The sequence below is a fragment of the Notolepis coatsorum genome (assembly GCF_963971535.1).
Source record: "Notolepis coatsorum genome assembly, chromosome: 18".
NCBI lineage: Eukaryota > Metazoa > Chordata > Actinopteri > Aulopiformes > Paralepididae > Notolepis > Notolepis coatsorum.
In genome coordinates this window covers 25,501,261-25,518,213 of record NC_140182.1, presented here as the reverse complement: position 1 = coordinate 25,518,213, position 16,953 = coordinate 25,501,261, and the positions used below count along the sequence as shown (strand labels likewise).

Here is a 16,953-nt window from a genome sequence, read left to right as displayed (position 1 = left end):
TTCTGAATACAGGCTGTGTGCATTTCTCTGTAGAGTGTTTTGATACTTTCAGAGTATGTATATGGCACATAAACCTGCTTTATTATCAAAAAATTAATGGAAATCTCACTTTCAACAATATGTCACCTTTAAACACAGATTTGTAGGCTTGCTCCCTAGTTCATTAGTCAACTAATCTGTCGTTAGTCGACTAACGCACAAATCCCACCGTCGCTTATCAATTGACAGAGCTCTCATATTTGCGAAGTCATTGATACGCGACGGCCATATTAGACACATAGCCATAATTTAAGATATAGTTTATGCATTCGCAAATATGAGAGCTCTGTCATTGAAAGGGCTTCTACAACGGAAGACGGACGCTGCTGCTGGAGCTGGACCGAGTCAAGCCGGCGGCGGCGCACGGAAGCCGGGGAGAAACCACCGCATCGCCCCGCTGGCGCTTCACAGCGCGAGTGTAAAGTCGCGGCTCATGCGCATGTGCGGGGGCGTAAGCGATAACTGGGGGGCGTGCTAGGGTAGGGTCACGTGGGCTTAGTGGCCAATCAGAGGAACCCGGAAACCGAACAGCGTTGTAGAAGGCATAGACGCCCCCGGGACACGTGTAGATTTGTACCAACCCACTTTCAGTTCCGCGTTCGGGTTCCGCAATCTGATTGGCCACTGACTGTTTCTCTCAGCACCAATCGCGTTACGCCTAGTTCTATCACTGGTTAAGCTTGGCGACTCTTTCAGCCTGCTAGCTAGCTTAACCAGTGATCTAGGCGTAACGTAACGTAACCTCAACAACTTTCAATTGATGAAACTTAAAAAAAAAAAAAAAGAGAGAATTCTATCTCTATCTCTATATATATATGTATATACATATAATTTTAACATGTTAAGCCCTAAAACCTTTTGGGGTCTTTGCTTTGTTTCAAAACGTTACCCTTGTTTCATGGTCAGTCTTTATGGGAAATGTCTCCATGCGTTCAGTAGAAAGCTATCCAGCTGCAAGCTAGCCTAGCTTAGCACAAATGCATGAAATGGATATGGATCAGCTAGTCTAGCTGTTGGCCAAAAACACCTCTCCCGGAGTTTTTAAGCTAGGCTAGTGTGGTCCTAATACCCTAGGGCTAGTTTAGAGCCGGATAGTTTTCTACTGAAGGCAGAGAGGAAACTGGTATCTTATCTTCTTGTCTGACTCTGGAGAAGACGGTGAGCACATTTCCCATAATGTTGGCGTGTTCCTTTAAAACAATATACAATCCCCACGTTGAGACCCAGTGGGCTAGAAGCATCCATGTTGCTTATACAGTAGCCTACAGGACAGCTGATAGATGAGAATTCAGAGTATTAAATTACATCATCATATCTTGGAGTGATTGAAATCATGAGTTGTGTTGATGGCGTTTTGATATATTGGTATGAAACTGATAACGCATTAGAATAATACGTCTCAAGTTTAGATCTGTATTTATATTTATTATTTCCTTTCATTTTATTTGATTATTATTAGTGCCGTTACTGTTGCCGTATGTTTTTGTACTCTGCACACATTAATCTAGTTTGCTATCTATCAAGAGTAAATTAATTTGAATATGGCCACCAGCGAGGTCATCAGGGTCATTGAATCCTTGCGTCGTGTTAATTACAGTTCAATGAAATTATAACGTAGCAGTCCCTATAAGACAAGGCGTTGCTATTTTGAATCCAAATAATTGTATGGAGCTGTAATTAACACAAGTTTATGTGCAAAATAAATCAGCATTGTGGGGGGGGGGGGGGTTCTATGTGGACACCTTAACTTTGTTGATGTGATTTCCAGTATTACTCCCAGTATACCCAGTAAGAATAGCATTCCATGGCCAGTAGCCACTGTGACATAGTGAGGTCAATTCTTAAAATCCTAACGGTGCGTAAAAACTGTCCTGATTTGGATACTTTGGACAAAACCATTGATTGTTTTGGTTAGAAGATGAAACTTCATGTTGATTAATGTTCTACATGGGGGGGGGGGGGGGGGGGGGCTTCATGTAACCTGTCACTCCAGGGACCATAAACACTGAGGCGTCGGTGAGACCTGCCGCTGGCAACGATGAAGAGGATGAACGCGAGGCAGGAGAGAATACCTTTAATACACGACCGCCAATCACGTGACTGGAAACAGTGACGATGCGGCGCTAACAGCCAATAGGACGTCTCGGAGTCGCAGCCCCTCCCTCCTCTGATAGGGATCCTGGAGGTCACCTGGAGGTCACCTACAGTACAATCAGTAAGATACAACTCCAGCCAAAAGCTGTATATATATCAAAGCCTTTAAAGCGATAGTTCACAACTCTTTCATCCCCAGCCCCCAATGTCCTGAAGGATGACGTGGACTGGTCCCCTCAGCAGAACCCACGGCCCGGTTCCTCAGTCAGCTTCTACAGGGCAGCCTGACCCCTGACCCCAGAGCTGAGCACGAGGAACAGCCCCGACCCCACCGATCAACATCATCATCGGCTAAGGTTTCAGAAATGGTGAACTATCCCTTTAAGACGACATATAAATAAGAAAGCCTCTGATAACGTTCCTTCTTTACTGATCATCAGGCTGATGGCCTCGTCAAACAGGAAGCCATTACACCACGCGGAGGTGTGATGTCATCAGAGTGATGGCCTCGTCAAACAGGAAGCCATTACACCACGCGGAGGTGTGATGTCATCAGAGTGATGGCCTCGTCAAACAGGAAGCCATTACACCACGGGGAGGTGTGATGTCATCAGAGTGATGGCCTCGTCAAACAGGAAGCCATTACACCACGGGGAGGTGTGATGTCATCAGAGTGATGGCCTCGTCAAACAGGAAGTTACTACAACATGTGGAGGTGTGATGTCATCAGTGTGACGTCAGCGCGCGCGGGGGGGGGGGGTAATCAATAAAGATCCTCACTGCGATTGCCGATGGTTATGATAACTAACTAATCGCAGTGAGGATCTTTATTGATTAATGTTAGCTAGCTAGCACATTTTGCATAGAATAAACTCAGCTAACGTTAGCTTATATAGCTAGCGAACTATAATTCTAGTTAAAGCTAGCTAGCTAACGCCGATGGTTGTGATAACTAACGTTACGTGCTACAGTAGCTCCTATCAGTACTGTAGTCATGCCATTGATGCCAACATTCGTTGGACGAGCTATGCTAGCTCTCGTGACTAGTTTGTTGTTCTTCATTTCAGAAGGTTGCTTCCGGTAAACTAGCGCAACGTCACCACTGACAGCAGCGCTGTGCTCCAATAGGAAGGCATTCGCATGCATAAATGAAAACATTTTAAATTAAAAAAATACTCCAAACGCAGTATCATTTCGAACACTCTAGTACTGCGGTACTATACTAATACCGGTATACCGTGCAATCCTAGTGTGTATATGTGTGTGTCCAGCGTGTGTTTCCCCATATCGTCCGTAACGTTGGTGCGTCTGCTCCTCTTCAGATGATCTCAAAGGTTTTCTTCAGCTCCATAATGAGCTGCCAGTCAGATGTCCCCATCTTGTCTCGGAACCAGTTCTTCAGCGCATCGATGGAGGCCCTGTTGATCTGTGAGGAGGAGGAGGAGGAGGAGGAGGAGGAGGAGGAAGAGGAAGAGGAAGAGGAAGAGGAGGAGGAGGAGGAGGAAGAGGAGGAAGAGGAGGAGGAAGAGGAAGATGATGAAGATGAGGAAGAGGAGGAGGAGGAAGAGGAGGAGGGGGAAGAGGAGGAGGAGGAGGAGGAAGAGGAAGAGGAGGAGGGGGAAGAGGAGGAGGAAGATGAGGAAGAGGAAGAGGAGGAGGAGGAGGAAGAGGAGGAGGGGTAAGAGGAGGAAGAGGAGGAGGAGGAAGAGGAGGAGCAGGAGGAGGAGGAGGAGGAGGAGGAGGAGGAGGAAGAGGAAGAGGAGGAGGAAGAGGAGGAGGAGGAAGACTTCATTCAGAGTTTGCACGAGATTGAAAGGTGTGTTTCTGTCCTAGAGACACAGAGGTCAGAGGTCAGAGTATCCACTGTGTCTGTAGCTTACTGAGATGATGTCACTGTCTGTTCCTTACTAATGATGTCACTGTGTCCGTATCTTATTAATAGTGAAGGATTTGGGGTGCTTTTTCAATGTATGTGATGTATAGATTGGGGGGGAGGTGACCACAGCTAAAACGGTGAGATCGAAATGTGCATGGAAGCAGGAGACGGTGGTTCAGTAGAGCAGGGTGATTGTTGTGAGGCACACTGCCAGCGAGAGAATGTTTTGAATTCCTTGTAAGAACAAACTGATAGCGAGAGCGAGGGAGAGGGGTTCATCTTAATGAAACAGTAGAAAACTGCATTTTAATGTGTGAAAGGTTATTTAGCAGTTGTCATGACAACGCGGCACATGATAACCAGAAAGGGGTGGGCTATCATAGTTATGACGAAGATCCTATAAAGCTGACAGTGGTTCCGGGTAGGGCAGACTAGAATCTGACCAAGAGCGAGTAGGACTGAGATCACACAGAAGACACTCTCTCCTCTCATCACAGAGAGGAGGGGGGGTTGGGAGAATGCCACATCATCATTAGCTTCGGCTAACGCGAGGAGGGTTAGGCTAAAGACCAGGCCTGAACACTATTGGACTGAATAACAAAAGGACGATAGACGAACACACCGAAAGATCATTAGAATAGACTCTTCAAGGACAATACAATCTGTTAACATCTGAGCTGAGGTTTCTGTTTATCAAATAAATCACGCTTTTCCTTGTAAGGTGTTTCACGTTGTCGAAGTGTCGGATTCTTACGGAGGTGGAGAATTATTATGGTTTGCGGATTGTACTAACGGGGAGAGATAAGGATCTTATCTACCAGTATCGGAGACGTCAGGACCATTAAAATGACACAACGCAGAGGAATTGGATGGAGGGCCAAACAGACGAAGACGTGATACTGGCCAGTTTGATCAGGATCTAACAATAGGGATGCACCGGATGGGAAATTCTTGGCCGAAACCGATACCGAAAATAGGAAACAGTTGGCCGAAAACCGAATGCCGAAAGGCCGAAAATGATTAATAGAAATATAATGTATTTTTTATTTTTATTTTCTTTTAGCTACAGTACCTGATTATGACAAAATACATGATTATGGCAAAACCTAACTTAAATAATATTAATAATCACTATTATGGGTCCATAAAACATGTATTCAGCACTTTTGAATGCATACATTAATTCCAGACTGAGACTGTACAATTTAAACATTTTCTCTTTGCATACAACAAAATGTGCATTAAAGTCAAGTGCATTTTCTCTGTAGGATAATTACAACAAAGTGCATTCAGAACAAAGCCTAGGTGCTTTAAAACTGCATAAAGGTCTGCACACACGAGAGGGAGAATAGCTTATAGCAGACTTAATGATGTTACTGTAGTGGCTACAGTAAGCATTTTATATAAAAGTACTATTTTTGTATAACAACTAATAAAGAAACTTGAACTACTGTCATAATTCACGGCGTTCTAGCCTACATGGAAGGACTGTTGTATTTATTACATCTCCCGTGACTCTTAGCGGGGGATGACGTAGCTTAAGAGAGACTGGTGAGAGTGAGGAATGGAAGCGACGTTAGCGTTAAGCTAGCTAACAGTTAGCTAGCTTAATGCTAACGTTAGTTAAAATGTTTTTAACCGCGACGGGCATATAGTAATGGCGAGGATATAAAGCATGTTAAAGACGCATTTATTGAGCGCGTTTCTCGCAGAGTTTACATAGAAACAGTGCGACTCCGAGTCCCAAAAGGAGTTATCACAGGCTGCAGAACGCAGGACTGAAGAGCTCACGTTGCGCATGTACAGTAATAGCATTGGAAATGGAGGTCCCTTCTACCGTCATTCCAACGGCCTCTACCACCCGTTAACGCCCTTGTCAAATGATTTTATTAGGGTGGGTGCGGCTTCTGTTTTTTGCCGCAAGGAGGCGCAAAGTCAAGTTGGAATTATATCCATCCAGCGCACCGAAGACCCGCCCCTACTCTGCCTCATGTTTACAAAATCAGCTGTTTAGCCATTAGCTGCTAAACTAGCGTTAGAGTCGAGGAAAAGCAATTGATGCTTTGGATCTAATGAACGAGGGCATATTGGACTTTGTTACACAGATGTACTCAAGTGGATTTCGTGGAGGGGCTTTTATAGGTAAGTGCAAAATAACTATAACTCACCAAGAGCTAACGTTAGCTAGCCGCACACCGGTAGCTAACGTGATAGCTAATACTAATGTTTCATACTGTATTCACTTGATAACTCTGGTGATGTGCTGCTCTCACTCTCGCTGTGTATGTGGGATATGAGGACTGTGTGTAACTAGGAGGGATATGAACTGTGTAACTAGGAGTGATATGAGGACTCAGTGTGTAACTAGGAGGGATATGCGGACTGTGTATAACTAGGATCAACGTGAAATGGCCCTGAATACATCAAATAATGTATTTCCCAGCTGCTAAATATTGTAAGTGTATGACAAAATATATATCACTATGAATTTAAAATGGGGGACCCTGATGTAAACAAGACGAAAGTCTTTCTCTGGTCTGCATCCCCTTAACAATTGTGTGTATTGAGCTGTACTGTATTGTACCCATTCTACAATCTGTTAATGACATTTACATATCTGTAGATACTATATCTATATCTGTACATCCCTTACCTACTCTTACTAGTTACGCCTGCTGGCATAGCCATACCATACCAAATGTAATGATTGTGATATGTTGTTGTTAATGAGACGATGAGCTGTATGTGTGTGTCACTGGAATATCTTATCTTATAGTGTCTTTATACCTGTATCACTGTATAAAGACTGAAGCCGCGCTTTGATTACGTCATCACAACAACACGTTAGGTAGGTTACGAACGTGAATGAATGAATGAATGAAAACTTTATTTAACAGATTGCAGAATGGGTACAATACAGTACGGCTCAATACACACAATTGTTAAGGGGATGCAGACCAGAGAAAGACATTTGTCTTGTTTACGTACACCTTACTGTACGTAAACGTTAGTTTGTTTACGTACACCTTACTGTAAATTGTACCTAAATTGTACCTCATCCCATTTCTGCTTTGCACTATATAGTACTGTACTGTCTGTACATTAGTACACTGCATAGTATTGTATATTATATGGTAACTCAGTTACGTCTATTCTGCATCGAACATTGTACATATGTCTATACTGAACACTGTGACCTCATTTTCTACTTCTAAATTACATGCTATTTATGTTATTTGATACTATCCTGTCTAGCACAGTCTCTGGAGCGTAACAGTAAGAAGCATTTTGTATGAAAGTATTCTGTACTTCTGTATGACAACTATTAAAGAAACTTGAAACTTGAAACTTGAAACTACATCAGGGTCCCCCACGTAACCCTGTTCTTTGACATTCGGTGATATTTTTTCGGTGCTAAAACCCTTTCGGCCGAATATTCGGTGCATCCCTACTTATTAATGATGTCACTGTGTCTGTACCTTACTGATGATGTCACTGTGTCTGTTCCTTACTGATGATGTCACTGTGTCTGTTCCTTACTGATGATGTCACTGTGTCTGTTCCTTACTGATGATGTCACTGTCTGTACCTTACTAATGATGTCACTGTCTGTACGTTACTAATGATGTCACTGTCTGTACCTTACTGATGATGTCACTGTCTGTACCTTACTGATGATGTCACTGTCTGTACCTTACTGATGATGTCACTGTCTGTACCTTACTGACGATGATGTCACTGTCTGTACCTTACTGATGATGTCACTGTCTGTACCTTACTGATGATGTCACTGTCTGTACCTTACTGATAATGTCACTGTCTCTACCTTACTGATGATGTCACTGTCTGTACCTTACTGATGATGTCACTGTCTGTACCTTACTGATGATGTCACTGTCTGTACCTTACTGACGATGATGTCACTGTCCGTACCTTACTGACGATGATGTCACTGTCTGTACCTTACTGATGATGTCACTGTCTGTACCTTACTGATGATGTCACTGTCTGTACCTTACTGATGATGATGTCACTGTCTGTACCTTACTGATGATGATGTCACTGTCTGTACCTTACTGATGATGTCACTGTCTGTACCTTACTGATGATGATGTCACTGTCTGTACCTTACTGATGATGTCACTGTCTGTACCTTACTGATGATGTCACTGTCTGTACCTTACTCACGATGATGTCACTGTCTGTACCTTACTGATGATGTCACTGTCCGTACCTTACTGATGATGTCACTGTCTGTACCTTACTGATGATGTCACTGTCTGTACCTTACTGATGATGTCACTGTCTGTACCTTACTGATGATGTCACTGTCTGTACCTTACTGACGATGATGTCACTGTCTGTACCTTACTGACGATGATGTCACTGTCTGTACCTTACTGACGATGATGTCACTGTCTGTACCTTACTGATGATGATGTCACTGTCTGTACCTTACTGATGATGTCACTGTCTGTACCTTACTGATGATGATGTCACTGTCCGTACCTTACTGATGATGATGTCACTGTCTGTACCTTACTGATGATGATGTCACTGTCCGTACCTTACTGATGATGATGTCACTGTCTGTAACTTACTGATGATGATGTCACTGTCTGTACCTTACTGATGATGATGTCACTGTCCGTACCTTACTGACGATGATGTCACTGTCTGTACCTTACTAATGATGTCACTGTCTGTACCTTACTGATGATGTCACTGTCTGTACCTTACTCACGATGATGTCACTGTCTGTACCTTACTGATGATGTCACTGTCCGTACCTTACTGATGATGTCACTGTCTGTACCTTACTGATGATGATGTCACTGTCTGTACCTTACTAATGATGTCACTGTCTGTACCTTACTGATGATGTCACTGTCTGTACCTTACTCACGATGATGTCACTGTCTGTACCTTACTGATGATGTCACTGTCCGTACCTTACTGATGATGTCACTGTCTGTACCTTACTGATGATGTCACTGTCTGTACCTTACTGATGATGATGTCACTGTCTGTACCTTACTGATGATGTCACTGTCTGTACCTTACTGATGATGATGTCACTGTCCGTACCTTACTGATGATGATGTCACTGTCTGTACCTTACTGATGATGATGTCACTGTCCGTACCTTACTGATGATGATGTCACTGTCTGAACCTTACTGATGATGTCACTGTCTGTACCTTACTGATGATGATGTCACTGTCTGTACCTTACTAATGATGTCACTGTCTGTACCTTACTGATGATGATGTCACTGTCTGTACCTTACTGATGATGATGTCACTGTCTGTACCTTACTGATGATGTCACTGTCTGTACCTTACTGATGATGTCACTGTCTGTACCTTACTGATGATGTCACTGTCTGTACCTTACTGATGATGTCACTGTCTGTACCTTACTGATGATGTCACTGTCTGTACCTTACTGACGATGATGTCACTGTCTGTACCTTACTGATGATGTCACTGTCTGTACCTTACTGATGATGTCACTGTCTGTACCTTACTGATGATGTCACTGTCTGTACCTTACTGACGATGATGTCACTGTCTGTACCTTACTGATGATGTCACTGTCTGTACCTTACTGATGATGATGTCACTGTCTGTACCTTACTGATGATGATGTCACTGTCTGTACCTTACTGATGATGATGTCACTGTCCGTACCTTACTGATGATGATGTCACTGTCTGTACCTTACTGATGATGATGTCACTGTCTGTACCTTACTGATGATGTCACTGTCTGTACCTTACTGATGATGATGTCACTGTCTGTACCTTACTGATGATGTCACTGTCTGTACCTTACTGATGATGTCACTGTCTGTACCTTACTGACGAGGATGTCACTGTCCGTACCTTACTGATGATGTCACTGTCCGTACCTTACTGACGAGGATGTCACTGTCCGTACCTTACTGATGATGTCACTGTCTGTACCTTACTGATGATGTCACTGTCTGTACCTTACTGATGATGTCACTGTCTGTACCTTACTGACGAGGATGTCACTGTCCGTACCTTACTGATGATGTCACTGTCCGTACCTTACTGATGATGTCACTGTCTGTACCTTACTGACGAGGATGTCACTGTCCGTACCTTACTGATGATGTCACTGTCCGTACCTTACTGATGATGATGTCTGTGGCCTCAAAGTGCCGGCCGTACATCTTGGGGGAGTCCCCGGGGATGGGCTCTATCTTGATGCAGACATCCTGGCCCTTCTTGGCTGAGTCCACCGTCTTGTGGTTCATCTCAATACTGGTCACGATGCCTATATCCACGAACTGGAGAGGAGCCCAAACACAGCACGACAGATATTATTAACACACATGTTACACATTGGCACCTTATTACCGAGGCTGTCCTCCAACTAGCCCCCCCCCCCCACCAGACTCACCCCCTTGCTGGGCACACAGAGTGGGGTGCCCCCCCCCCCCCCCACCAGACTCACCCCCTTGCTGGGCACACAGAGTGGGGTGCCCCCCCCCCCCCCCCCCACCAGGCTCACCCCCTTGCTGGGCACACAGAGTGGGGTGCCCCCCCCCCACCAGACTCACCCCTTTGCTCGGCACACAGAGTGGGGTGCCCCCCCCCCCCCCCCCCCACCAGACTCACCCCCTTGCTGGGCACACAGAGTGGGGTGCCCCCCCCCAGACTCACCCCCTTGCTGGGCACACAGAGTGGGGTGCCCCCCCCCCCCCCACCAGACTCACCCCCTTGCTGGGCACACGGAGTGGGGTGCCCCCCCCCCCAGACTCACCCCCTTGCTGAGCACACAGAGTGGGGTGCCAACCCCCCCCCCCCCCCCAGACTCACCCCCTTGCTGGGCACACAGAGTGGGGTGCCCCCCCCCCCCCCCCCCAGACTCACCCCCTTGCTGAGCACACAGAGTGGGGTGCCAACCCCCCCCCCCCCCCCAGACTCACCCCCTTGCTGGGCACACAGAGTGGGGTCCCCTGCCTCAGCACGCCAGCGACGATGGTCACCCCCATCACTATAGGGTTCCTGATGTTGTAGATGCACTCGGGCAGAATACGAATCTTAACAGGAAACACTGCTATGTGTCTGTAGAGAGAGAGAGAGAGAGAGAGAGAGAGACAGAGAGACAGAGAGAGAGAGAGAGACAGACAGAGAGACAGAGAGACAGAGAGAGAGAGGGGAGGGAGAGAGAGACAGAGAGAGAGAGACAGAGAGACAGAGAGAGAGAGAGAGACAGACAGAGAGACAGAGAGACAGAGAGAGAGAGGGGAGGGAGAGAGAAAGAGAGAGACTAGTAGTTTAGCAGTATTACTACGTACTTGAACCCTTCTTTTTTGTATCCACTTTTTCTCCTCTTTTTCAATTTTTCCTCCCATCCCAATTTGCCGTGCCGAGTCTCCCCTCCCCTGTCTTGAACGTTGCTCGCATATGCCCCCCACTGGTCGGTTGTAGGGAGGATAGAAGCCTTGCATCACGTGTCCCCTCCGGTACACAAGGAGGCAGCCTGTCACATCTTTTCACCTGCCAGCGCGGACTCTCAGTGTGGGAGGCTCACGCTGCCCCTGATACTTCCTGTCTCTGCTGTGCAGGCGTCCCCCAACCGACCTGTAGGAGTCGCTGTCCACAACGTCCAGATTACCGCCCATCGACTTCCACCCGCTACCTCTGCCAATTGAGATAGTATGACGACCGGCCCAAGCCGCAGGCAATGCTAACACCGGGAGTCGAGACCGGAGTCTCTTGCATTGGTGACGAGCGCAATCTCCGCTACGCCACCCAGCCGCCCTACTTGAACCCTTCTTGTAATCCTCTCTGAACTTGGTGAAGGTCTAGATTAGGTCTAGATTATAGATTAGGTCTAGATTAGGTCTAGATTAGGTCCAGTACTAGACGTAGTTTAGCACAGTGTTAAAACGTACTTGAGCTCTTCCTGCTTGGCCTTCTTGTAATCCTCCCTGAACTTGGTGAAGGAGTCGAACAGGTGGTAGATGATCTCAGCGGAGATGACACGGACTCCCAGGCTGTCGGCCATCTTCTGGCTCTCCCTCTCGATCTTCACGTCAAACGCCAGGATCACTGCGTACCTGGAGACAGACACAGACAGAGACACAGACAGATAGAGTTGTATTTAGGGTTCCTTCAGTATAACAGTACTGTATATTTGCATATCGTATATATGTCACAAATGTAAAAAGTTTTCATTCATTCATCATTCATTCATTCAGCCACTTCCATTTTAGTAAAATACTCATACCAACAGAAGAGAGCAGAATAGAAAATAATAGAATAGAATAGCAGATGATGCGCCAGCATTTCGGAGGCCACCATCAGAGAATAAAATAGAATATAATAGAAAATAATAAAATACAATGGAATGTAAAATAATTAAATAGAATAGAAGTATATTCCAGCACGGCAGATGAACATACTGGATGTCGTGCTCCAGCATGGCGGACGCTCTCATCACATCCTTCTTGTGGACAGGACCAATGTTGATCCCAGCATACTGGAGGAGACAGAGGAGAGAGGAGAGAGAGGAGAGAGGAGGGGAGAGAGAGGAGGGAGGTAGATGAGAGGGGAGGAGAGGAGAGATAGAGGGGAGGAGAGAGAGGAGAGAGGAGGTAGAGGGGAGGAGAGAGAGGGGAGAGAGGAGAGAGGAGAGAGAGGGGAGAGGAGAGAGAAGAGAGGAGAGGAGGGAGAGGGGAGGGGAGAAAGAGGAGGAGATAGAGGCGAGGAGAGAGAGGAGAGGAGAGAGGAGGAGAGAGAGGGGAGGAGAGAAGAGGTTGATTTAAATTAAACATTGATCAGGATTCTAAAAGGGGCCAAAATCACTGCGACTGAAATTAAGAAAGTGTTGTAATTTAGCAATTTACAAACATCATGTCTCTAGGGATGATCATGTCTGACCCGATTCCAACACTCTCAGGCACTTTGGAGGAACTAACCGGCTGGTTCCGACACTAACTATCCTCACGCAGTCCTGATTCACTGATCTAGATCAAGGCTATCCCGGCCTGATCTGATTACCCCTGTTGCCTCAACACCCTGTAGGATTGTGAAATTGCCTTCCTCATTCCCAGTGAGGAAGTGGATCAGGAATTAACGAACTAATTGAACTTGAGTCACAAGAACTTCCAAGGACCATCATATCCTTTTCTAGGACACAAACTGATTGAACGAGAACACAAGGACTTCCAAGGGCTTTGACCCCGTTTCACCTTTTGTATTTTGATATTGTATTTTGTATTTGATTGATGCACATTGTATATATGGGTAATGATATTTCTCCTATAAGAAGGGAGAGTTAAAGGGTAAATGCGCCCAGTAAGATACTTGAACCACTGATATTTCTCCTATAAGGGAGAGTTAAAGGGTAAATGCACCCAGTAAGATACCTGAACTACTGATGTTCTCCTGTAAAGAGGACGAGTTAAAGGGTCAATGTACCCAGTAAGATACTTGAATCTCACTGATAACATATTGATTATAGTTGAATCACTGCTGGTTCTCCTGTAAAGAAAGATGGTTTAAAGGGTCATTTCACCTGATAAGGTATTTGCATTATAACCTTGAATATTTCTATTGGTACTTTGTTCGTATTACACCTGCAAAGGAAGAGTTTAAAGGGTAATTTCACCTAATAAGGTACTTGCATTCCCTGCACACTTAAAGGTTTAAATTAATATGTTTAAACACTTACCTATTGAAATGATAAACTGATATAGAGTTTACTGAACGATAAACTGATATAGAGTTTACTGATCTGCAATTGCAGAAGAAAGATAATGAGTTACTCACGAAAAAGGGATACATCTAATGTCCAACTTTAAATCTAGCTTTTAGCTAGTGATAACCTCAGAGACGTCTGAACCGAACCAAATGTGTTGATCCAATCAACCTAGAACCTGATATCGAACTAACCCTCCTGAAAGAAGGAGTGGTTAATGAAAGAACCTAAAAGGGATACTTCACTTTACCTCACTATATGTATTGTAATTGTCTAGCTAGCGCGCTTGTTGTGAATAAACTACCGGTCACTGTTATAACCTTGTCTTTGGTCTACTACTCCTTTAACTGTGTATATTATTACTCCTCTTCTCATTCGAACCTAGAACTGGTCCGTGGCGAACAGCTGTTACTGTTAGTGACACAAGTGCTACACTCAACATCAGCAAGACAAAGGAGATGGTGGTAGACCATCAACGGAGCGGGAGGAAGCCCCCAACTCCCATCATCATCCAGGGGGTGGAGGTGGAAAGGGTGGAGAACTACAAATTCCTGGGTGTTCTCATGAACAATAAACTGGACTGGACGGACAACACCGAGGACCTCTACAGGAAGGGACAGAGCAGACTCGGGTCTTTTAATGTCTGCAGAGGGGAGGACGAGGAGGAAGCTGTATGCTATCCTTGAGAACCACTGCCACCCCCTCCATGATGAGCTGACCGCAATGGTCCATGTTTAGCCACAGACTTGTCCCCCCCCCCCCCCCCCCCCCCCCCAGGATGGGCTAACTGCCGTGGACTGGAGGAGCTGGGTTGTGGACTGTAACTAATTAATTAATTAACATCATGATTGGACTTGTTTCTTTTTCTTTTCTTCCATTCACCACTTTTAGCTCTATTTTAGCCCTATTTTAGCTCTTATTTTTAGCCCTATGTATTTGTCCATCTTTGTTTTTAACACGTACTAAATAAGTGTATGTAATGTGTGAGTTGTTGAGTATGAGGCAATGAGAACATATCTCACCTTATCTCAGTTATTGTGTTGAAGTATGGGGGAATACTTATGGGACCAATATAAAACCCTTATATATACTACAGAAGAGGGCTGTAAGAATCACACATAAAGTGAATTATCGAGAACACACAAACACATTATTTATTAAATCTAGAATAATTAAACTTGAAGACATGGTTAAGTTTCAAACAATGTTAACACTTTAATCGCCGGAAACACCGTAACTCGTCATTCCCCGCCATGCTCATTCTGCCGAAGACGCCGTAACACGTCTTTGATATCAATATTTCAAAAATCTGTGATCGAAATCATATTTCTCCCCCGGGGACCTGAGATATACTGCTGAGCTCCACTCAACTCTCTAACGGTTCAAGAGCGCCATCTGGTGGCCAATCGGCAGATCACCCAACAGGAAGTCATGTGGATGAAGTGGTGCTCACCCATATTTCGTCCGGGCACTCGCTATCATTAGCAGGACTCCATCTTGACACAATGGATGTCGATCGGTTGCAAATAACTCGACAAACAACATGATTTAGACGTATATACTATTATACAACCTGGAAATGGATCGGGTATTTCTACATCCCATAATATGAATATCTCTGCTCCACGCTCATCGCCCAACGGCGCGAGGAAGATACGGTAAGATCCAGCGTTATTTTCCAACGTGTTCTTTACTAACTGCTCTGATGATCATATCACCCACACTAGATGAATGATATAACGTTGCCCACGGAATTATAAACGACCCCCCGCCCATCCGGTCAACATCAGATCATACGTAGTAACTCCTAGAAGCACATCCAGTTGACATTTTTTATCTCGCACAGATTCCTACCAAACTGTATTTGATCATCAATATAATGCATTTAGGGCTATAAATCAAGTTCTGGAGAAAGCTGCAGAAAACGATAAAAACATACTTATACTTTAGACCGTATTTTAGTATGAATATGTGAATGAAAAAGTATAACGTTGCTACACCCTGAACAATAGATATAGGACATTGAATGGGCCATAATAATGTCAATTTAGCAATACAATTTAAAAAGTTATAGCCCTGCAAAGAAGGGGAACTTCTCCATAGACAAATAGAGATGGCGAGGGATGGTAAATTATGAATTTAACCATGGCGATCAAAGTGTTAATTATGTTTAGGGCAAGAAATAATACACTGCCAGAAAAACTACAAAATCTTTTTCATTTAGAAAGTGAGTTTAGTAGGAGAAAATTCAATTTTAAACATCAGTTTGCACGTACCACACTTAAACAGATGTGTCCTTCAGTTATTGGTGAAAAGTTGTGGAATTCTCTTTATAGCGAGCTTAAGGGATGTAATAGTGTTTGTCAATTAAAAAAGAATTATAAAAAAATTATATTTAGTCAGTATGAAAGTAAAATGTTATCTGAATAGTGAGATCTTTTCTTTTTTTTCACTTTCTTTTATTATTATTATTATTATTATTATTATTATTATTATTATTATTATTATTATTATTATTATTATTATTATTATTATTATTATTATTATTATTATTATTATTATTATTATTATTATTATTATTATTATTATTATTATTATTATTATTATTATTATTATTATTATTATTATTATTATTATTATTATTATTATTATTATTATTGTAACTGAGGGGTACAATTCCCTGACTGTATTGATAAGTATGGTATCATTAAACCACTACCGCTTTATGTACTTTAACTACTGGCCATACAGTACACAATATATGAATATGATGAACACTTCCCACAATGAAATCGGTTCCAGTCAAAGGTATTAATCAAGTATTTAATGGAGCAAAAGGTACATATGATACTTATATTACATTTGATTGCACTTGTAAGGCAAATGAGTATTCGTAGGCAAATCAACACTGAATGTCCATTCTCTGGTTACGCAGGAGGCAAGTATACAACCTGGCTCTTAGGGAATTATATCTATGGTACACTTAATGATATAGCGGGATATACTGGAAGGGGTCCTCCCGGTTGTAAGCCGGCAGGGGGGGTAGGAGAGCTGTCGGTAGTAGAACGTCTGGTCAACGATATCTAGGGAGACTTCGAGTACAGAAGACAGTGCGATAGACTCTTGATCCGCAGACGAATACAGCTTGGTTCTCTTGTAGGCTGTAGCTCCACAGTGAAGAAGAAAACTAGGCGGCCTCAGGCT

At 44.0% G+C, this 16,953-nt stretch overlaps 1 protein-coding gene across 1 annotated transcript in view; it reads right to left on the bottom strand.

Annotated features, from left to right (window-relative positions):
- Positions 1 to 3,451: 3,451 nt before the first annotated feature.
- LOC311245281 (eukaryotic translation initiation factor 5B-like) overlaps positions 3,452 to 16,953 on the bottom strand; it is a gene marked incomplete at both ends in the record, with an annotated part of 69,136 nt that continues 55,634 nt past the window's right edge. The window contains 5 exon segments of the mRNA XM_084335117.1: positions 3,452 to 3,559; positions 10,166 to 10,327; positions 10,970 to 11,108; positions 11,942 to 12,106; positions 12,452 to 12,528. Of these exon segments, the coding sequence (XP_084191243.1) occupies positions 3,452 to 3,559; positions 10,166 to 10,327; positions 10,970 to 11,108; positions 11,942 to 12,106; positions 12,452 to 12,528 (651 nt within the window).